A 23,250-nucleotide genomic window follows, 5' to 3' on the forward strand; every position below is an offset into this window, starting at 1 on the left:
AAATGAGCATTACGGATGTTTCGCCAGGGCAGCCTGGGTTCAGAGACGTCCGCGTCTCTCTTCTTTCCTCCTGCTTCCCTGAAGCTGTGTGGGAAAGAAGCAGAAAACGACCAGCATCCCGTCTCCAAAGCCAGTTGCCTGATGCAGTTAGTAGATACCCCGAACCTAAACAACGCATTGTCCCTGTCTGCTCCAAAAGTCTCAGTCCCCTTCCAGGCTACCAGATCCGCCCCTATGCTTGCAAGGATGCTGACGCAGCCTTTCAACTTCATTATCTGGGGGGAAAAAATGCATGCAGTGCCCATAATTTACTGGTGCAGGCAGGAGAGCTGCCTGGTGCCCGGAGCAGAATCCTGCATGCGGGGCTGGCCTGGAGATGCTTTATCTGTGTCAAGGGAAAAGGCGGGAGCAAGGTCAGGAGCCGCTACCTGGGCCTCCATCCATGGGAGCAGCTCTGTCTTCTCAGAGCTCTGACTGTGAACTGCCCCTCAGGGCACCCAGGTAGCTGACTCCCTGTTCTGTCTCTAAGGACCCAACAGGAAAGGAGGTGTCTCTCCCCAGCTGGGCCAGGAAGGAGCTGCTCAAAACATCCAGATGGTCACTGAACCAATGGCCGACCTTGTGACCCACCCCCCTCCAACTCTGGGTCCAGCCTGACCGAGACCCAGAGGGGCCTTGTTGTCCCATGGCCACGTCCTGTTGTTGTTGTTATTGCTGCTGTTGTTTTTAACAATGGAACTCCTGACCCCAGTTCTTGGATATCCCCCAGTTCAAGGGGGATACCTTGGGCAGGGCGCTTTCTCCAGCCCTCCCTGTTTTTTGTCACATTTTTTTGAGGGCGAAACCCCCGGTGGCTTTGTGGAGGCTTCTGCTTAAGGCATCGCAAGGCAGGCTGCTTGGCTCCCGTGGGGGGCCGAGCATTTATGGGTTGTGGCTTTTCCACAGCTTCTTGACCCCCCGACCTTGCCAGCCTGATGGCTCCTTCTTCTCAGGTGGGGCCCAGACAGGTCCCGGCCCCCAGCAAAGAGCTGCTCCAGGAGACCTGACCCCACTTGGTGGCTGGGTGGGCCAGGGCTTTGTAACCAGACCTGGAAAATGCAGGAGGGTTCAGACGCTTCAGCAGCTGATGTCTGGAGATCAATTAGAGATAATGGCTCTGGGTGGACTTGAAGAAGCACGGCCAAGGTTTTTCCTGGTTGTGATTGTGTTTACCTCATTAACGGGCCTTTTTCTTTTTCTTTTCTTTTTTTTCTTTTTGAGGGTGGCACAGCAGTGTCACACTGTTTGTGCTGGCTGCCTTGTTTTACTCATAGGGTGACCAGGCATCGACCCACGGCGGGCTGGGAGCTCCCCAACCTCCACTCAGAGGAGGCAAAGGCCCACGCTTCTGCTCACAGCCCTCCAGACCCTTGCCCTCCCTGCGACCCCCTGTGTGTATAGTTTTTAAAAAATCTCCTCCTTCATTCATTCAACAATCATTTAAGTTCCTTCAACGTCCCAGACACTGTTCTGAGACAGACAGGGAGCCCACTCTCCGGGAGTTCACAGGCCACAGAGATGATAAACAAGACAAGGAAGAAAAAAAGATATGCAAAAGTGAGATGTTCAGGGCAGAGAATTAAAATAGAGACCATTGAGAGACTGCGCCTCTGGGTGAGAAGGCCTCTCTGAAAAGATGGCATCCAAGCCGAGACCCAATTGATAGGAGGTGGCCCACCCTATAGAGGAAAGGCTTTCCAGGTGGAGCAGACAGTGGGTGCAAAGGCCCTAGGTTGGGAACAGCAAGGGGGCTAGGACAGGGGAGTGGGGGGCAGATGTGCTTGGGAGAAGCCCGGGCAGCCTGCAGAGGACAGCGCTCTCTGGCCCACCTGTCGTGTGCATGTGGAACCTCAAGGCGCACCTTCCTCTTCCAGAGGAGGGCAGGGGCTTAACTGGAGGTGACAGCAAGTGGAGATGAGCGGCCAGGAGAGCCCATCGACTCAGACCCTAGGTGTGGCCCTACCCCGCACCAGCTGCCTAACTTTCACTTCTCCATGCTGCAGCTTTCCTGTTACTGGAACAGCAGGTTTGGGCCAGACTTCAGCGGTTTTCAAAATTTTCTTTTGGACAGAGGAACCCCTTTCTTCAAGGAAACTCTTCTGGGGAGGAAGTTAGTATGTCAAGGGTCAGCAGGAGGCAGGCGTGTCGCTGGGAAAGGGGCCCAGAGCTCTGCCCACCTGCCCTTCCTGCCCCCAGCCAGCCCACCTCCAGCCTTCAGCAGTAAATAACAGGGCCTGGATAGCCCTGAGCTTTGGGCTGGGGTGCTGCAGACAGGCGGGAGAGGGGCTCAGCCCAGCATGACCACAGGCAGCCCGGCCCCAGGCTGGCCGCTCCTCTCTCTCCTGCAGCTTCCTCCTCAGTAGATTTGAGTGACAGAGCCTATGCCTTGCCAGCCCCATGGTTGCTGGGAGGCTTGGATGTTTGGAACAGCTCCAAGTGCCTCAAGAAAAAATAGGATAGAAACAGAAGATCCTCTTTACCTGGAACACTGCTGTGGCTCGGGAAGTGCCCGGGCACACCTGTGCAGAGCCTGGCACCTTTCCCTCTGCAGAGTCCCCCCCACCCTGCACCACAGTAGCCACAGCAGGTGCCCTGACACAGCCCCCCTCCTCAGTCTCTTTAAGGAGTTGACACTCTAGGGAAAAAGCCACATGGGTGTGGGGTCCTTACTGTCCAGTCCATCCATGAACAGGAGCCCTGTGAATCAGACAGGGATGCTTTTGACTACAGGTCCAAAAACCCAGCTGGCTCTATAACAAAACATGAAGATTTTTTACACCTGAAATAGGAAGAGTGGTGGCACAGCTGTTGGTGTTGATGTCAGCCATGTTGGGTTGGTGTCTCTATGATGTTATTGACCTTTTCCTCACACTTACAAGTTGGCTGCTATTGCTCCAGCCATCTTGTCCACATTCAGAGTGAGAGGAAGACGGGAAGGGGTGGCATAAGCTTAGTCCAGCAAAGCAAAACTTTCCCAGAGAGTTGCCAATAGACTTTTGTTAACATCTCATTGGCCGGGGCCACATGGCCACTTCCAGCTGCGGGGGTGCAGGTGGGGGGCGGGGGCTGGGAAAGAAAAAATTTCACTTCCCACCTTCTGTAGTTCAGACAAGGGAGAGAGAAATGTTGAGTCTAGCTATCAGGTAAGTTAGTCCACAGTAACTGCCATGGCCTGGGCACCATCAGCTGAACTTGACAATGCCTTTGGGTGTTAAGTTGCCAAAGGCTTGGGCAGGGGGAAGAATAGTAAGGGAGGGACTTCCCTGGTGGTCCAGTGGTTAAAAGTTCGCCTTCCAATGCAGGGGCTTCAGGTCCGACCCCTGGTCAGGGAGCTCAGATCCCATATGCCTCACAACCAAAAAAACCAAAATGTAAACAGAAGCAATATTGTAACAAGTTCAATAAAGACTTTAAAAAATGGTCCACATCAAAAGAAAAAAAAGAAATAGTAAGGGAAGGAAACAGAGCGGAAGCAGGGAGGGAGGGAAGAGAGGAGGGGGTGGCAGGGAGGGGAGCAGGAACCATCTTCTGAGGCCTTCTGTGTGCTGGGTCCCTTACAGGCAACATGGGGCAACTGAGGCTCGGTGTCAGAGAGCTCAGGTAACTCACCCAAAGTGAGTGAGAGGTAGAGCCTTGTTCCCTCCCACATTAATGCTGCTATTTCCCAAGGGATGGGTGGGGAGGTGGGGGGGAGAAGGGAAAGGAGAAAGAAAGTGATGGTGAGGGTAGGGCCAGGCCAAGGCCCCCTGCACCAGCAGCTTCATGGGCATAGGCCTGGGTCTGCTTATCTCACCACCACAGTCCCTCACCTGGGTCAGGCCTTGGCACACAGTAGGGGCTCAATAAATGTCTGTTGACTGATGTCTGTATCATTAATTACTTATCTTTCACATCATCATCATTAACAATAACTAGGGTTTGGGCAGGTGTTCTACGTCAGGCATCAGTCCAGCGCCCTGCAGGCATCCCTGCATTTAAGCGCATGGCAGCCTTCAGAAGCAAGCTCCTGTTATTGTGCCCCCATTTCAGAGATGAAAAAACTGAGGCTTGGAGAAGTTAAGTCTCCTGCCTGAGATCACACCGAGGAAGGGCCTGAATGTAAGCAAAACATGTCCCCTGCTCTACCCCCACCCTAGATGCTGACCGCCAAACACAGGACGCCAGCCACCAGCAAGGCCTCTGTGCAGCCTCTCTGGCCCCAAAGCCTTGGCTGCTACCCGTCCCCCCACACAACCCCCACCTGCAGCCTCCGTCACGGAGGGACCACCTGCCCCAGTTTCCCAGCGTCTCGCTCAGCTCGCAGAGGGGCCCCGCCTCTCCTCCAATCACCTGCTGAGGAGCAGCCAGAGGTGCCTCCCAGGAGACTCCCAGGCCCAGCCGCCCTCAGGGGCTGCACGGAGAAGCTGGGAGTCCAGGCAGGATCTGACCACCTCGGAGCAGCCTCAGCCCATTCCCAGCTCCCAACCCCGGGGGAAACCTCTGCCCACCCAGCCCCAGACTCGCTCTAGAGGGTTCCTCTCTCTGCTCTGCTGGAGGTCGGTGAAGCACAGTGCCCCGTGGTCCGGCTCAGCAGTCCCACCTGGGCAGGGCCCACCATGCACCCTGGAGACCAGCGCACCCTGCTTCAAACCCCAGCACGGCCACTAGCTTTTAGCTCTGTGACTGTGAGCATGTCCCCTGGTCTGTGAGCTATTGGGGGACTCGATGTGTCATTTAATCTCCCTCCCACAGCCACTATCTTCGTGTGCAAAATGGCAGTTAATATCATCCTTGTTATTTGGCTGGTCAAATAAGGTAACATATCCTACCACCCAGCACAGGTGCCTGGTATTGTGTGGGTCGCCATAATGGATTACACCAAGCTCTAAGCTGCTCAGCTATGGTAACTGGCCTCAGCTTTTTTTCCCTTTTTCATACTTTTATGGAAGTATAACACGCATACAGAAAAGAACACGTATCATTAAGTGGACAGCTCAGTAAATTTTTACAAACTGAATCCACCTCTTGTGACCAATTCTCACATCAAGAAACAGAACTTTGTCAGCACCACAAAGACCCTTTGAGCCCCACTCTGGTCACTAACCTTTGGCAAGGGTGACCACTCTCCTGACCTCTGATACCACAGATTGCTTCTGCCTGTTCTACTACGGCATGTGTGTGCTCTTTTGCCCACAAGCATGAGTTCGTGAGAGTCCTTGTGTTGGGGCCTGCACCACTAGTTTGTTCCTTTCCATTGCTGAGCAGTATTCCACAGTGTAGATGTACCACCATCATCCATTCTCCGCTGATGGACACTTGGTAGTTTCCAGGCCAGGGCTGCTGTGAATAGTGCTGCTATGACCATCCTGGCGTGTTCTTTGGGGACCATCTGTACTCGTTTTTGTTGTGTGCACACCCAGGAGCGGTAGTGCCAGGTTGCAGCTGGCCTTGGCTTTTTGGCTGAGCCTCTCCAAAGGTGCTAGGAAAGAAGGGAGAGAGGAGGTAGGTGCCCTCTCTGGGGAGCTGCAAAATGTGGTCTACATTAAGGGGGGTGTGCTTAATTCAGAGCTCTGTTGCAGACATCAGAGCTGTGCTGGGCAGTGGGCAGGATGGGGTCCTGAGTGATGCAGTGGTAGGTCCCTACTGTGTGCAGGATGCTGCCGGGGACTCTGCCACCTAAGAGCCTGTCCCAGCCCCTGAGAGTTCATGGTCCAGTTGGGGAGATGAGGTATAGCCCAGGAAATGGGAAGTACCACAAGTGCATTAAGTGATATAAGACTGACGGAGATCTGCCACCAGAGCCAGCTGGGTGGTCTGTGAGATTGACGCTCTGAGTTCAGAGGGGCCTAGATCTGGCAGGGGTGGAGGATATCTTTGTTAATGGCCCAGAGTATCTTTCTACCTAGTGAACGCCCATGCATTCTTCAATGCCCAAATTAAATGTCACCTCCTCAGTGGAGCCCTCCAGGATCCACTATGTCCTTCTCACATAACTAGGCACTTCCTTCCTAGCAGGTCCCACAGCTGTCAAGTACAAACCAAATATATATACTGTGACTAAAAACTTCGTGGTCATTTGATTAATCTCTCTCTCTCCTGCTGGCCTGCAGGCTACAAGTGGGAAGACCTGTATCTGTGTTGTTCATTGTTGTGTCACCCATACTAATCATGGTGCCTGGCATGTGGTAGGGGGTCTATACATATTTGTGGAAAAAACGTGTGTCTGGAAGCATGCATGATCAAAGGCACACATGGGCAATTGAGGGACAGAAGATGTGAGTCTGAAGCAGAGTTCACAGTTTGGAACAGAAGGCTGTAAGGCCAGCAGGGCTGTGGAAGCCCTTAAACACCAGGCCAGAGAGCTCTAACTTGATTCTGCCAGCGACTGGGAGCCATTGAAGGTTTTGGAGTAGGAGAGATTAATTGATGACATTTTAAAGCAACACATTTCTGAAAAGGCAATTGATGAAATTGTAATTTTTACCTTTTGTCATGGTTGTTAGGAAAGTGTATTTCAACAAGTCAGACTCTTAGTGATACACACCATGGGAAATTTATCTGAATAGAGAAGGAGTGAGGAAACGGCATGGGACATTTTCTCCTAGATTTCAACAAAGGTGTCAAACCAACTATGAGGTTGCAGCCCGCTGGGCAAAAATCAGCGAATGTGAAGAATAAATGGATAAGCTGAGTTACTACCCAACCTGCAGATCAGCTATTTTGAATCCAGGCATGTGTGAAGCCCTGGAGCTTCTATCCCCGCTCCTCTTACTACTGAGATGTCCTCTCCACTTGCCACCTGTCACATTCCTCCCGCCTTCTTTGGTTCAGAGTAGATGTCACCTCTTCCAGGAACCACCCCCCAACAGCCCCTCAGTCAGAAACGTGCCCCGCCCCCCTCGCCGTTTGCCATAATTGTGCTGCACCTAGAGCCTTCCCTGCTGTGGCAAGGGTTTGTCTTTATTATGCTGGGGGCAGGGACAGTTCATGGCAGGTAGAGGTGAGTGCTGGCCCTACCACATATTAAAATATATTCCAGAGCTATGCTATCGGGACAGGAATTGACAGATCAATAGAATAGGCAATTCCAAAAATAAGGGGAAATTAGTATACTATAAAGATGGCACTTCCAATCAGTGGATAAAGATGAGTCATTTAAAAGATGGTATTGGGGGCTTCCCTGGTGGCGCAGTGGTTAAGAATCCACCTGCCAATGCAGGGGACACGGGTTCGAGCCTTGGTCCGGGAAGATCCCACGTGCCGCGGAGCAACTAAGCCCATGCGCCACAACTACTGAGCCTGCGCCCTAGAGCCCGCAAGCCACAACTGCTGAGCCTGCGTGCCACAACTACTGAAGCCCGCACACCTAGAGCCCATGCTCCACAACAAGAGAAGCCACCGCAATGAGAAGCCCGCACACCATAATGAACAGCAGCCCCTGTGAGTAGCAACGAAGACCCAACGTGGCCGAAAAAAAAAAAAAAAAAAAGATGGTATTGGGACAACTAGGATAGCCATTAAAAAACAAAATAAGCTAGATCTTCACCTCACTTCTTATACGGAGAGAAATTACAGATAGAATAAAGATTTAACTCTAATGAAGCTATAAATGTTCTAGAAGAAAATATGGGTGAATTACATTTATAATTTTAGAGTGGAAAAAGAAAAACCTTTGTTTTGATGTGAAATCCTAAAGCCCTAAAGGAAAAAAAAACTAATGAGACAATATTAAAAAAAAAAAAAGTAAAATTTTCATATGGCAGAAAAATCCCATCATAAAAAGACAACAAAAGGAAAACATGTTTGCAAAATATATGACAAAAGATTAATTTCCTTCGTTTCTAAACAGTTCTTACAGAAAAAAAAAACAAACCACCAACTCAAGTAAAGGGCAAAGAATATGAATAGATTGTTTAAAAAAAAGAAAAGAATTACAAGTGACCAATAAACACATGATACACATAAATATAGGCTCACGTTCCCAAATGAAGAGGGCAGAGAGAGACACCATTTTTCACTTCTCAGATTGACAAAGATAAAAGAGGTTGCTAATACTAAGCGCTGACAAGTGTGTAGTGAAAGGAGAACTGCCAGATGCTGCTGGCTGCTGAGGAAACTGGTACAGCGTTTGTGGAGAGGGTTCTGACAAGCACTGTGAAAATGTAGACTCCTGATGATGACGATAAAAGCTACCATTTACCGAGTACTCCCTCTGGGGAAAAGAGCAAGCTGTATTTTATGACCTAACCTCAGAAGTCATAGACCCTCATTTCCACAGCCCTATCCATTGTGCCAGGGGACCAAGGGTGTGATACCAGGAGGGGGGAGGATCATTGGGAGAGCTGGGAGGCCAGATACCACAGTTTCTAATGTCAAAGGGGAAGTTTTGGTGTCAAATACATTAAACATACTATCTTATTATCTGCTTTGTAGATGAGGAAACTGGTGCCCAAGGACACTTGTTTGGTGTCAGAGCCAGAATTGGAACCAGTCCCATTTGACTAGACTCTTTCTATTCCACCTCCTCAATGGTCTCCCGGATGCCACTCCTGCTTCCTTATAATCTCATCTCCTCTGATCTAAAAACATAATTTAGATGGCATGATTTCCTTGCTCTTAGAATAAAATCCACACACCTCATGGTGGTGTCCAAGGCTCTGAGTGCTTGGCCCTGCATGCCCTCTCACCCTTACCTCCTCCCACCCTCCCCCACGCTCTAAATACACTGGTAGCTTTCAAGTCCTCAAACATGCCAAGTCCCTTCTCACCTCAGGGCCTTTGCACCAGCTGTTTCCTCTGCCTGCAAGACTGTGCCCCCAAGTCTTCACCCAGCTGTCAGCTTCCAGCATCCTGGGGTCAGAGCACACGTGGGCTTACTCCTGAGAGGGGCCTTCCCTGACCACTCAGCCCAGAGCCCACCTTATCTCCACCCTCAACCCCTGTCTCCCCTCCACCCCTCACCGCCCCCATCCTCTGCGTATCCTTCACCCCGTCACCACCTCACTCCTTGTCTGTGGGATCCAACCAAGATTCAAACTTTGCATTTCATTGTTTTTTCTCATTAGTCTCGTGATTAAGAACAGTCAAACTGATGACAGTGAATCTTTTGAAGTGTCCAGGATACTTGTGTTATGGAGTCTCTTTCAGTATTTCTTGTCTGGTTGTTTCTTCATGATCAGATTCAGGTTAAGCATTTTGGAGGGGAGGACTTGACATGGGGAGAACATAACATAGGTAATGCTATGTTCTCTCATTGCATCCCTTCAGGAAGTAAGCACATCGTGTCAGGTGGTTCCACTTCGGGGTCTGCTGAATTTGATCACTTGATTGGGGGGTGTATACCAGTCTCTACACTGTGCAGGTACATGTGCCTTTTATCATTAATAAGTAATTTGTTGGGATAATTTTTTTTTTTAATGCTTTGAGATGCTTGAATAGCATCCGTTTGGTCACACTAAGATCCTGTTATTCCTAATCACAACCTCTGGTTCCCATGGCCAGGTCCCTGCTCACGGAGCGTGCTCATTTCATATGGGAATCCGCCTGGAGGGGTTTGCTGCTTAAGAAGCTCCACAGAGCAAATGCCCTGCCAATTTTGCCATTTACAAAGGCACCCACTGTTTGCAGAGCCTGGAGGGGACATGAAGGCAGTACCGCCCCCTTAAGCAGACTAGAGCAGCCCTTCTCTGTCATGGTCTCCCACCAGACTGGGGCTGGAAGAAGAGACACATCACTGGGAGAATTAGTGGTCAAGAAACTAGGTTATGCCATTCCTTGTTGGGACCCATGCTGTGGCCACTTTAAGGAGATGCGCAAAGACAGAGAGCAACCTACACAAGGTTACTCAAGGAGTGGCAGCTCCTGCAGGAATTAAGGAGCCGGGAGATTTCTGCAGGCTTCAGCACACATGAAAACTCACCTAATTCGCCGTGCTACTAAATAGCCAGGCTTCTCCAGGGCTCCCAACCGCTTCCTGTGTATCGAGTGGGGCTGGGGCTGTTTTATCTCAGGGATGGTAAATGAGTTCACATTTCATGCCTAGAGAAAAATCACTGCTCTGCCCTCCTGGGCGTACTAGCTCTTTCTCTTATTAGTCAGAGAAGAGGTGGGTTATCTGGGTTCAATTCCACCTTTGAACGTCAGCTGGATCTGGCTTTATATTTCAAGCCCAGATGTCCACCACCGCTGTGAAATACTCAGGCCAGGAGAAGTCAAAGGTGTCTAGAAATGTGGTGGGAAGAGATGGGAAATCCTGGGCCTGAATTATCTCATTTTCAGAGTGAGGAAGGACAGTTCCCATGTTGGAAACACCCACATTTCCCTGTATGAACTGAAGATTCGTGGCCACTAATTAATTCTAAAAATCATTATTGGTGTGTGGACGTTCAGACAATGAAGTTTCCAAACTGTCCCCCACCACAAAGGATGAGAAGTAAAGATCTCATAGAGAAAAGTGGGAAGAGTGAATTGGTTTGAAAACACATTTGATTTTAGGGATAAAAGGTGCTAATGAGTAACATGCTTAGAGCCTCTTTTAAAAACAAAGTGTGAGTTTTATATTGACAGTAAAATCAGTAAAATCTTTAGCGTGTGCAGAAGGAAGTCGGTGTGCTGTTAATCTGATGTGTTGTCATCTGTTTATTTTTCTAATGGGTGAATACTGAGCCCTGAACCTGCGGTGTTGTACTTCCAACTCGTATCTGTAGAGGGAGCCTTTTTTACCTCGGATTGTTCACAATGCAAAGCTTTCAGTGGAAGAAAGAAAAAGGCTTTTTACAGAAAAAAAGTTGGAGGGTTAAAGGCAGTCTGTTTCAAAATTGCAAACAATCGCGGTGGCTGTCTCGTTTTCTCTTCTTCGCTGGTTTCACTGTGAATGAATTGTAGCGTAAAGTCAGTAGAAATTGCCCCTCCTCTTTGGATGCGACCAGAGGAACCAGGTGGTGGGATCGTTATTGGTTTGTTTTGTTTTGTTTTTTGGCCATTTCCTCACAGAATTCCACGAGGGCAGCTCTCCATCCCCGTTAAAGCACAAGATTTTTCTGAAGGCTGATCTGTTGGAGGGTGTGGATTTGGGGAGGGGAGAATCCGCCCTTACCCATCTTCTCTGTCGGGGTCTAATTCTGCTGTCGGGGTACGAGCGTGTTACGTTTCAGGTTGAGTCTGAGGCTGCTCAGAGGTCCAGGGTCCCCCACCCCCGCGACGCCCGGTGCGGTCTTCTCCTGCACCCCAGGTGGATGAGGTCTGTCTGCGCGGAGCACTGCGTCTCTGATCCGCGTGGGTCTTTCCCCTACTGCGATTCTGTGTCTGTGGACAGTGCGCGCCCGGGTCTGGGATGGAGCAGCATTTCTTGATGTTATCCTATTACTTCACAACTGTATCTTGCGCGTCTTAAGGAGCCCGAACTGTGTGGTCTAGAGGAGCACAATGTCCGGCGGGAGGTGGGGCAGGGAGAGAGCCGGGAGCAGGCCGGCGGCGGGCGCTGGAGATGGTTGAAATGTTTGGGTCTGACAGGTGAGCGCAGCCGGACTCTTCGGCGCCCGCCAGTGGGAAGAAGGGGAGCAGGGGAGGGTGTAAACTAAGTGGTGGGAAAGAGACAAAGGAAGAGTGAAGAGGCGAGATAGTGCGGAATAGAGGAGGGGGAGGGGAGGGGGCAGCGAATGGGCAGCAAGCCGAGGAGCCCGAGCTTGAACTTGATCGAGAAAAGGGGGGGGCCCAAAGTGGGGGGGCGGCACAGAGCCGACCACGTGCCTGTCTTTCCCAGACCTGGGTATCGCTCTGACCGCCGGGGGGCCCAGCCCTCTGGCCCAGCAGCCCCGCCCAGCGAGGACCCGCGTCCCCGGGGAACCAGAAGACGCGCAGGGGTCGAGGGCTGTCCGAAGGCCCCAGGGTGCCGGGAGTTCCTAATGGTGCCCGAGTCACTTTCTTTGGGCCAAGTGTCTCCTCTTCTGGTCTGAGCGCGGAGAGCCGACCGGGCGCCCCCCCACCCCCACCCCGGACTCGGAGACTGAGTCCTCCGCGAGCTAGGGGCGGGCACAGACCCCACCGCCTTCTTTCCCGAGCTCAGACCCCGGCAAGAATCTTCCTCCAAGCGCTTCCCCCTTAAGAGAGCTCTCCCCACCGAGCGCACGGCGGCGCGTCCAGCGCGCCCTCATCCCTCCCCCCGTACCTGGCCCAGCACCCGCTCCTTCCTCCTCCTCTCCCCACCCGCCTCTCCCTCCTTTCTCCTCTCTCTGGGTGCCTCCTTTTCCTCTCTCCCCCCTCCCCCAGTGCCCACTCCTCCCTCTCGCCCGCCCCTCCACCTCCTCCTCCTGCTGCTCCTCCTACTCCCCCAGCGTGCGCCCTCCCAGCGCTCCCCTCCCCCCGGCCCCCGCCCCGTGCCGGGTCCCGCCCCCCTCCCCCGCCTCCCCGTGCCCGGTGCCCCCCTCCCCCTTCCTCCCTCCCGGCCGCGGCGCCGCCGCCGCTGCCGCCGCCGCCGCCGCCGCTCGCCTGGGCCCTCCCCCTGGCCACCCCCGCCCCCGGGCCGGGCAGTGACGCGCCGCGGCGGTGCCAGTCCCTCTCCCCGGGCGGCCGCGGCGGCAGCAGCAGCAGCAGCTGGAGCTGTAGGGCTGTCACCGCCGCCCGCACCGCTCACTCGCCGAGCCCGACCGTCCGTCTCCGCCTCGCCTCCCGCCCAGGTACGGAGTCCGGCCCGGATCCCCGCGATCGGGCCGTTTCCGGGCCCCCGGCCGCCGCCCCCCTTCTCTCGCCGCTGTTGCCGGCCGTTGAGCTGCGGTTAGGGGGGCGGGAGGCTGGGGGGGTTCCGGGGAGGGGGACGCGGGGGAGCTTCCTGCGCCGGGGCTGAGGAGGGGGGCGCGCGGAAGCGGCTGCGCCCTAGGCGGAGTGGGCTGGGGCGGGGGGCGGGTGAGTGTGATCGAATGGGGTGGGGGCCGTGAAGCCTGCACTCTGGAGGCCGCGGGGTGCTCGAGGTGTGCCCGGCCCCGAGTGCCGGGGGCCGCCGGGCGCACCCCACTCCCGGGCCGTGCGCGCCGCCGGTCCTGGGGGGCGGTGATTGTGTGCGCCGCGCCGCGGTATTGTGCGGCGGCCACACGGTTTGCAGCGGGCTCGGCACCGCGTCCCGGTGAGGAAGGCGTTCTCAGGCGGCGGGGTGGGGGTCAGGCTCGGGTTGCCGCCACCACGGCCGCAGCGAGAAGGGAAGTGGACTGTTTGGAGATGTTGAGGACGGGAAGCGTAGAGTGGCAGGGAGGGGCTCCCTGCCTCGGCGCGGGGAGTTGAGACGAGGTTTGCAGAGTTGAGCCCACTTCGGCAGGCCCCCGCCCCTCCCCGGAGCGGACCTGATGCCCCTGGCAAGTGTTCGGTCGGAGCAGAAGCTGGAGGCGTCGGCGGCCCCTGTTGGAGGGGCATTCCTTACTGAAGGGGGCACATGGGGCGGGGGCAGCTGGCCAGAGTGAGGGCGCGCGCCCGGGTTAAGTTGGATTTACACCTCTGTCCGCCGCTCTCCGCTTCTCCAAGGCTGGACACTTTTTCCGGCGGCGGGGTGGGGGAGTGCCATTCGCGTTCTTATTCCAGCCGCTCAGGTTCAGAAGTGACCCCCCTCCCCACCCCCCAATCGCACCTGGAGCTGCGTGTGCCCGAGTCCGGTCATCCCTAGCGGGCCGCGCTTCCTGGGGGAAGTTCTCACTAAGCCTCGCTAATTAGCATTATTCCTGGAGAAAGGTTAAGGTTAGAGCGTCCTTTTCCTTATCGGGAGGCCCACCCCCCTCCTCCCCATTCCCTTCTTCCTCCCTCCTCCCCAAGAACACAAAAGCACAAAAAGAAAGTGTGAAGAGGCACTGATCAATGGAGAAGCCACAAACCCATTAATTCAAATGGAACCTTTTTGTCCCCCCCTCTAAAACATTGATTTTTCTTTCTGTCTGCTCTGAGGGGAGATTAATAACCTCCTGATTTCACCTGAAATGGTGTTTGGACTCTGTGATTTCCTCCTCTTTCTGAGAAGGATTGTGGCTTGAAATAGATCCTCCCTTGAGATAAAGCCCTACTTATCCCAGAATCAGCTGGAAACCCCAGCCTGGGCCCCTGTCCTTCGAGGTGGGGGACATGGGGAGAGGGCTGTGGGGCTCTCACGGCTCCTCAGGAGAGAGTCCTGACCAGGGGCCCTTTCTTGCCTTGCCCCCTGCTTCTGGATTTCAGGTCATTCTGGGAGAAAGACCCATTTAGGGCCCAGGCCCCAGTGGTAGTTTAGCCCCCAGGTAGTAAATTACCCCTATATTGGAAAACCATTAGGGCCTCAATGTGTCCGTGAATGAATAATATCAAGCTTAATTTAATCCCATGTCAAGGTGGGCTTGTTCTGGAGAGTCAGGGTTTGAGACGGCACCTCCTCCCACACCCTTGCACCATGGCTGGGTGCCAAGACCCCATTCAGCACCTTCCTGAGGAACAGCGGGAGCAGAGCACCCAGGGCCTTCCTCCCAGCTGGAAAGGCTGATTTGGGGAAACTTTTGTGGTCTCAGTCACCCTGGGGCCATGTGGAGCTGAACTGCCCCTGAGTTGCTCAAGAACTTTTTTGTCTTGTCTGGGCCCTTTTCTTGGAAGGAAACTTCTGCAGGGGATTAGTGCAGAGTGATTTCTCTCCAGCCCTCTTTTTGGCTGGAAGAACCCTGTCTGCTGAAGCTCATCTCTCCAGCCTCCCTTTTAAAGAGACCCCTGTTCAAGGCAGGGCCTGGGGTATCAGTGAGGCCCTCGTGGTGAGGAGTGCTGGGAAAACAGCCAGTTGCCTTTGCTTGGGAAACAAAAGCCCATTTTACACTCAATACACTAGTAGGAAGGTGTTGAAAATGCTCACCCCAGCATCCAGGCACCCATGACAGCAAAGACAACAGAGCGTCCCTGTGTAGATGCGAACATGTTTCTGACAGACTCTGTGTGCATGTGTGTGTGTGTGTGTGTGTGTGTGTGTGAGAGAGAGAGAGAAAGAGAGGGTACCTAGAATGTGCTAGGTGATTAGCTGTATCAGCCCTCCCCACTTCCCATTTCCCAGATGAGCCTGTATGCTTGTATGACTAGGAAGCAGAGGAGGTGTGCTGGCAGAAAGGAGTGGAGTTGTGCGGGAGTGTCCCCGGGAGGCTGACCTCCTCCCTGGTGGCCAGGTGGGCTTGGGATGAAGCGTGAGCAGCAGCCTTGGGACCCTGCAGCTCCCAGGAGCTGTGGCTCAGACCACCCTAAGATTTCATTTGTGCTGTTCCTTCCCAACAGGGATTTGAACCCTTGTTGCCTTGGATCCTGGAGGGTTTTCTTCTTCCATTAATAAGCCATCTGATGAACTGAAGTGGTTAAGTTGGGGTCAAATGCGGTTCAGTACCTCCTTGGCATGCTCAGAAGGCTGTGTGTGTAATGCTCGCTGACATGGAGACAAGGGGGGGGATTGCCTCGCACTGAAGAATTTCCAGGACCTGGAAGGGGCCTGCAGGTGTTCCAGAAGGAGGTGCTCACTTTCTCCATCTTGGTGCCCGCCTGCTTGGGTTAGAGCCGGTGCCAGGGCAACTGCCTTGAGCCTGGTGGTCTTTCTGGCAGGAGCTTCAGCCTCTCATCAAACAGACCCCAAGGGCTGGACAGAGAGGGGCTCTGTTTCCTGCCTGGCCCATGCCTGCCTTCCACCCCTCCTCTGAAACACACACCCAAGGCTCCTGGTCAGGGCTTACTGGCTCACAACTGCACTAAATTCACAACAAATCCTCCTCCTTTGCTCTCTCAAAGCAAGGGGTAGAGATAGAGTTACAGCTCTGAGGAAAGGCCTGGAAAATGTTGTGGAGGCAAAGCCCAGGATCCCTGTCCTGGAGGATGCAAATGGCTCAACTTCAGAGGCACCAGGAACCCAGTTCCCGAGAAAGTGACCCCAGTTGTAAAATAATCAGGTTACTGATAGCACCTGCCCCTGGTTACACGCCATGGATACAGGCGCGTTTCCACCATTTCCCCTCTGGTCTCCCATTTTCTCCTCCTCCTAGGCTGGGCAGCGCTTGGTGCTATTGCTTGCAGAGGAGGAAGGGCCTCAGAACCTGGGTGGAGAGAAACTGAACCTGCCCGTGAATTTTGGACTACAGATAAGAGCAGGGAGGGTTTGGTCGGCTCCTCTCCTTCTGCCCAGAGTCAGGGCTGCCAGATTGGGGTGTGTCCCAGGGGCTGTCTGGGTGCTGTCTGCCTACCCCCTCTCCCCACCCCAACTCTTGTGTTCCCTTTTCAGAAGGGCATTTGACCTGATCGCCCTGTGACCCGCAAGTGGCTCAGGTCCTTTGGTGCCTAATAAATGATGGACTTTTGTCAACAGGTGGGCAAGGCTGCAGGCTTCAGGGTGTCCGAAGGTAGAGGTAAAAGGAGCCAGGGGTACTGGCTGGCCAGTCACGTGGGGTCTAGGGAGAGGGGACCTGGAAGTAATGGATTGTACACACTCTAATTTTCTAATGAAAGTTTCATTGAAGTTTGTTTAAAGAAAGAGAAATTAGTAGGCTGAGTTCCCTTGAGATTCCAGAGGGAAAAACAAGAAGTGCCTGACTTGTGACCTCTGGACCCAGCCCCTCATAGCCTGCGCTGGCATCTCCCGCAGGTCCCTCAGGCCCGGCTGTGTCCCCCTCTGCTCATCGTCGATGGGCTCTGAACTGTGTACTGGTAATTGCCTGTGTAATTGGGCTGCTCCTGGAGCCTGGGCTCAGTGTGAGCCGGTGAGGTTACAGTCTGCCCTCTGCAGCTGGGGGCTCTGCTGTAGCAGATGGGTGGCAAAGAGGGCTTGGGAAGCCTTCTCTCCCAGGTCAGCCCTGGAAGTGAGGGTGTGGGAGCTAATTTTGATTGGAACTTAGAGTTTGGCGGGTTTTTTAAGTTAGGTTTAATAAGTTTGATTTCTCACTTAAAAAATTGCTGTATCAGTGGTGTCAGAAGCTTAGCTAGAACCATCACCCACAAAACAGGGATTCATGTGGCAGAACCCTGGGGGTTGTAGGAACACTCGCTGGGGAGAGCTTGATGGTCAGTAGATAACTGGAGAGGGGGTTCCCCAGCCCCCTTCTCTCTCTGCACTTACAAGTGTGTCAGAATTTTTCTCTGTCCTTCCCTAAGTAACAGGGCCCTGGAGGAAAGGAGCCCTGCCACAGTCTCAGTGCCCCTAACATAACACCAGCACATAGTAGATGCTCCATAAGTGCGCGTCGACTCATTGACGAGAGTGAGCTGGGTGTGGGTATGGATGTAAATATAGCTTCATCTCCCATGGAGTTTCCTTTGGGTCTCTGCCCTGAGACACTTTGTTGTTAAGGAATCTGATTCTTTCAGTTGAAGGGAGGAAGTGTGGTGAGGGGGCCCCTCGGTGTGGTGGACAGTGAGGTGGGCTCTGGGCACAGACTGCCTGGGTTCAGATCCCAGCTCTGCCACTAGCTACGGTGCCCTTGGGCAGCTGAGGCAGGTCTCCAAGGGGCAGGCACCAGATCTGGAGATAGGCCTGACACGGGTGCCTGCTTTCTCTATGGGGCTGTTGCGAGGAAATCTCATAAAACCCCTGCCGCAGAGCCCCTCACGTGTGGGCACTGGGTGCTCTTCGTTATCGGGTGATTGCAACTCAGTGTAAAATTTAGCCCACCTCTGCCCAGTTTGACCTGTCAGGGCAGGGAGAAGTGGAGGGGGGCCATTTTGGTGGATAGTTAAGTGATCTGAGCCAGAGAAACCTGAGGCTCTGCAAGGGGGCGCCTGGCAGCTGCAGGAGGGGGTTGCTGCCCGGCAGCAGCCAGGGTCCAGGTTTCACATGGTCTCCATTCAGGAACTGTGTTCAGCGGGTCCAAGTCCCTGATTGTCAAACTGTTGCCGCGTCCTCATTAAACACCGGTATCATGCCAGGCAATTCAGCCAATTTGACTGGTCTCGCTGGCCTTGTCCAGAGAGCATAGAGCCTGGTCCCCGCTCTTGGGAGGACTTAAGGTTTTCTTGGGGAAAGAGAGGGCAGAGAGCCGCTGTGCTGCCTGCTGCAGCTGAGTTCTGTGCCTGCCTAAGTGCCAGGGCTGATGGTACAGGCAGGCAGAGGGTGTAAGGAAAGGAACGATGGAGACTGAGCTGGAGTTGATGGAGCCAGGGGGACGTGCGTTTGGAGTTTGGGTTGTGGGGCGCCGAGGCAGTGCAGGTGTTCCAGGTGAGGGGCAGGAAGGAGGGTGCGTCTGGGCCTTCAGACGCTCTGGCTCTGCCGCTTGTTAGCGCGTGACCTTGGGCAGGTGCCTTCACCCCTTGGAGCCTCAGCTTCCTCATCTGTAGAATGGGGCTGATAACTACACCTACCCAGTGGGCCTGTGGTGCACTTGGCACCTGATAAACATTGGCTTCTGTTGTTACTATTTTAAACGCTTGCCAAGTGGGGCTAGAATGTGGGAGCCTTCAGCGCTGCACCCAGCAGTTCTGACTTTTCCTTGCTTCTCAGTGAGAACCTGTGTGTTTATGGAACACTCCTTTCTCTGAGCTGAAGATGGTTGCCCAAGATTATGTGCCCCTGAGGAGGGGACACCCCCGTATGGCTCCACTGCCCGCCGCTCACCCATCCCCCGGCCCCTGTGGCCTCCGGGCTGCTTGCTGGAACCCACCAGCACGTGCCAGTGCGTGGTGCACTCCCCACGGGGACCTCCCCCCCCCAGCAACCTCCCTCACTTCTGCAGGCCTCTGCTCTGCTTGTCCCCTGACCAGTGAGGCTCTTCTTGGCCACCCTGGCAAACACAGTCCTGCAGGCCCCTCTCCCCTCTTGTTCTACTTTATTCTGCTTTACTTTGTAGCCCTCATCGCCCCCGGTATTAGGACTTTTTCTGCTGATTGTCCATCTCCCCCACTGGACAGTGAGCACCAGTAAGGCCAGGAGTTGTGCACAGCTGAATTTTCCAGCATCTAGAAAGGTGTTGGGCACATAGCAGGTGTTCAATAAATACTTGCTGAGTAAATGGACGGAGCATTTTGAATAGGTGTTACTCCCAGATGTGAAGAGAATACTTGGTCCTTTAAACCGTGAGTGTTTCGACAATACCCAAGAGCCAGGAGAGGGCCTTCCTGCTTCAGCAGGGACTTCAGGTCATACCCTGAGCACAGTGACCCCTGGGCAGCCAGGAAGGAGCCAGGGCCCCAAGCAAGGATGGCCTAGTTCCTGGCTCCCAGAACCTGTATGGCCCTACCCCTCCAAGGGTCCTTCTCCCCACCTGCCCGCCACCCGTCACTCTGGGTCCTGTCCTGTTAGCGTAGGGAGAGTCGTGTTGCCCTTTGTGCAGAGAGAACCTTTTGAACGTGTGTCTCTCCCTCCGGGTGTGAGAACACTGTCTGAGTGAGTGTGTGAGTGAGCGTGCTTTCACCCAGGGAAGGCTGTGGGTGCGCGTGCTTGTGCATGAGGAGCAGGGCGGCCTGTGGGAGGGAAGCAGAGTGCGTGCGTGTGTGGGGAGAGGGCACGAGAGCACATGTGGTCCCCGTCCCCTGAGGCTCTGGGGGACCCCTGAGCTGGGCGGAGCTGGCGTTCTGGCCCGGCTTGCGTCCTCCTGATTCAGCCGCAGAGGGTGCACACTCGTGCTGCACAGAAGCTGTAAATTCCAGGAAACTCCCTGCCAGCCGGGCTGGTGGGGGAGGGAGTGAGGATAATCCACGCTGGTTCCCTAGCACTTGGAGAGCAGATGTGTCTGCCTCGGACAGCAGCAGAAGAAAGTTCAAACCAAAGTGTGTTTGCTCGCTGTAAAAGAGACCTCTGTGAGGGGCCCCTGGAGGGAGGCCTTTGGGGGGTAGTGCTCTGCCAGAGGTCCTTACTGGGGGCCCACAGAGGCCATTGTATCTTGCTGGGGGAGGGGAAGGGGCAAAGCCAGAGCTCCAGGGTGTGGGAGCCGCTGGGTCATCTTTCTTGCATTTTACAGCCAGCTCCCAAACACAGTTGCTTGCTGCCCCTGAAAGAGGCTGGGCCAGGAGGAGGTGGGGTCCCTTCCCACTGGAGGGCTGGGTTGAAGGGGCCCCGCCCCGGGGGTTCCCGGATGACTGGCCAAGGGCTTACTGAAGCCAGCGAGGGGAGAGGAGGCAGGCGTGGTCCTCTCCAGCAGGCCCTCCGGCTGTTTGGAAGGCCCTGGCGGCCCCCCAGGCCCTTGAGCCGAACCCCCTTTGCGGTCAGATCCGAACCCTCGCCTGCCCCACCCCCTTCCTTCTCTATACTTCTGGGGCTGGCCTTTTCAGCTCTGGAAGCCGCCCAAGAGCATATCTTTGAAGCACAGCAAAGGTTAGGAAGGAGGAAGACAGAAATGTCCTCTGGGCTGGGGGAGTGGGAGAAAGGAATTCCATGCATGCTCCACGGGAGTCGGGAAGCAGGCGTGGTGGGCGCGATCAGCCTGGCCTCGGTGGTGCCCGGCATGTCCTGCTGCCCACTCCTGCTCGCCTGGCCCTGCGTGGAGTGAGCCCTCGTCCGTGGGCTGTGGGCAGGGAGTGGGGAGCAGTGGCCCTTGTTTACAGCGGTTGCTTCAGCCTTGGCTCACAGGGGTAAGAGCCAGGCCCTGCGATCCGCCCCTACAGGATGCGAAACCTCGTAATTGTCTTCAATTACAGACAGCGCCGGCCCTCAGCCCCGGCTTCCGACAGGAACCAGAGCCCGAGCCACTTCCATGGGAGGGTAGGGGGAGCGACCCAGCCCCCACTGCAAGGTTTGGGGGCGCCCTACGGCCTTTGGGGGCACCTCCAAACGCCCACGGGCCCTGGGGTTCACCCAGAATGCTGCCGAGGGGCTGCAGAGAGCCCGTCCCTGTTGAACGCCCACCTTCTTTGTCCCTGATCAGGATGAAACTTCTGTGAGCAGTGAAGATTTTGATATGAACGACTCCACATGGATGTCAGCTGACCCACACCTGGCCTCCAGCCTGAGTCCCAGCCAGGAGGAGAGGATGCGGAGCCCGCAGAACCTCCACAGCCAAGAGGACGGTGAGTGTCCCTTTGCGGCTGGTGGGGGAGGGGCTGTGTCCCCGCCTGCAGGGTCCTAGGAATCCCTGGGGGGGGGGGTAGGAGGGTGGGGGCAGGGGTAGAATCTGGGCTGGAGCCTCTGGGGGCGGCTGGGCCCAGGCTGACAGCTGCCCCCAGTGTTCTCAGCGTCTCCACAGGCCCCACTGCCCCAGCCCCTAGTTCCGGGGAGAGCAGTTGTTCCTCCCAAAGGTGAAGGGCTCAGAGCTCTTCGGGGATCGGCAGCCTGATGGTGTCCTGCCCGTTTGCTCTGATGCTCATGGGCTGGTGGGATATGGATTTCGAAGTTATCACGGTTCAGGTCTGGGAAGGTTAACAGTGTGCCTGACCCGGAACAGTCCAGCTGCCCAGTAACGAAAGCAAGAGCTGGGCTTCTGTGGCCTGGATTTGAGGCTACAGGACCAGGGTCCCTGCCTTTCCCCTGGTGAGCGAGCAGGCAGTGCGCTTGTCCACGTGTGTGCCCGGCCCCTTGGGATGAGAGGTGGTCTGGTGAGGAGCTGCCCAGACTGCCCCGGCCCTGGCCCCCGTCACCCGCCAGGGCCTGCCAGCCACCCTTCTCTTGCCTGCCTTGGAACACAGGCTCCTTTCTTGGGGTGGGAGCGCTGGGGTCAGAGTCAGACCCCAGAGGTCCACTCTGGCGCTCCCACGCTGAGACCCGGGGCTGGGCTCTGGGACTCCAGTGCCTGCCTCAGTTAGATGCAGCTGTGGGCATGGGGTGGCACCTGTAGTCAGAGCGTCCCGGTTGGGCAGGGCTCTGCTCTCCCAGAGGAGGTGATTGGGGGTGGGGGATGAGCTGGAGAGAACTGGGGTGTAGAGCTGCAATTAGGAGGGGTCGAAGGTCGGGGCCTGGAATGTGGGCGGGAGGTGCAGGGTTAAAAAGGGGTGTAATGTTAACTCTGTGAAACGGGTTAGCCTTAAAGAGTAAATAAGGGGTAGGAGCCTTGCAGTTTGGGTCAAAGTTCGTCTCCATGGCGGAACCCGCGTGCCTGCCTCCCCACAGCCCTCCCAGGCCTGAATCCGGCTTTGTCTGGGAGGAGACCCAGCCCGGAGGCCGCTGGGGTGGCTGCGCCTGGGGCTGGGGAGCCCAGGGTGTGGTTCTGTGAGGAGTGGGGTGCGAGGCTGCTGGGAAAGAAAAGGCTTTTGTCCCTTGACGCCTCATGAGGTCAGCACGACCCCCTCGTGCTGCGAGCCTCCCAGACCGATACCGCCTTCCAGCTCCAGCGTTCCCGCGGGTGGGGAGCCAAGCTGGGGCAGCGCATGCTGTCGGGGGGCTCTGGGGCCGGGACATGCCCAGCAGCTGACCTCCCGCCTCATCTGAGCTGATTGAGGGCCACAGCCAAAGACCTCACCGAGGGCCACACCAGCAAAGCTCAGCCCAAGGCTGTCGGTTACACCTTCCCAAGAAGGATCCAGTGCATTTATTTTTAAAAACCCCACAGTAGTAGGACTGAATGGGGACCATAGTCCCCCAACTCATTCTCCAAAAACTCGTGTTATTGTTGCTTACAACCACCCTTTGGCGGGGAGCGGGGTTGGGGGGGGTGTCTCATCTCTGTCAGAGACACTCTCCAGGGAGATGTGGTGATTTGGGGGGGCCTTCAGGATCAGGTAGCAGAAGGGAGTGCTTCTGTGGGGTTTACAGGGCTTCCTCAGCCACGGAGGCTAATGGGGTCAGTGTGTCCCGCAGCCGGTCCCGCAGGAGCCAGGTGGGGGCGCCGACCCGGGTGTGTGTCGTCACACGTGTCCCCCACCCCTCCAGCCGCCCAGGTCCCTCCTGACTGTGGGTGCTGGGGCCGGGGCAGGCTGGCCCGCTGACAGGACGAGGGTGTTTATCAGGGCAGGCAGCCAGAGCTGGAGACAGGGAGGATGGTGTTGACCACGATACCATCGATTTAATAATTTCATCAGAGGCTGTGTCTGGAGGCTGTGGGTTGATGTGCTGGCCAGAGGCTGACCCAGACCCAGTGCAGGGGGTCGCAGGCTTTGAGGGACCGGCTGGCTTGGTCTCTGCTGCCCTTCTGGTCCTAGATCTGGTGGTGACTCCCGTGTCTGTCCAGACCAGTGGGCTCCCAAAGCTGGGCGCAGACCCGGCCTGGAGTCCTTGGCCAGCCCTCCAGCCCTCCCTCTGAAGGTGCCTGCAGTGTAGACGTGAGCTGAGATCCCACTCCCATCAGTGAATCGGTGGGAGACCGTTGGGGGCTTCAGGGTGTTCTCATGTCCCCTGTTGTTAAAGAAAGACTGGGC

At 55.3% G+C, this 23,250-nt stretch overlaps 1 protein-coding gene across 6 annotated transcripts in view; it reads left to right on the forward strand.

The window, feature by feature from the left end:
- The window catches only part of NOL4L (nucleolar protein 4 like), a 134,667-nt gene that overhangs the window by 79,862 nt on the left and 31,555 nt on the right, over positions 1–23,250 (forward strand). For 3 of the 6 annotated variants that reach the window (XR_014255192.1, XM_082432155.1, XM_082432151.1), the window contains exon 5: positions 20,829–20,970. Coding sequence is in view for 5 of the 6 variants with exons in the window: in XM_082432155.1 (XP_082288281.1) it covers positions 20,829–20,970 (142 nt within the window). In the remaining variant the exon portion in view is untranslated. Of the gene's footprint in view, positions 1–12,539; positions 12,693–20,056; positions 20,279–20,510; positions 20,536–20,828; positions 20,971–23,250 lie in introns of those variants that run through there. The other 3 variants (XM_082432152.1, XM_082432153.1, XM_082432154.1) reach the window with 3 other exon arrangements.

Source organism: Balaenoptera physalus (genome assembly GCF_965194825.1).
Source record: "Balaenoptera physalus genome assembly, chromosome: 16".
Taxonomy (NCBI): domain Eukaryota; kingdom Metazoa; phylum Chordata; class Mammalia; order Artiodactyla; family Balaenopteridae; genus Balaenoptera; species Balaenoptera physalus.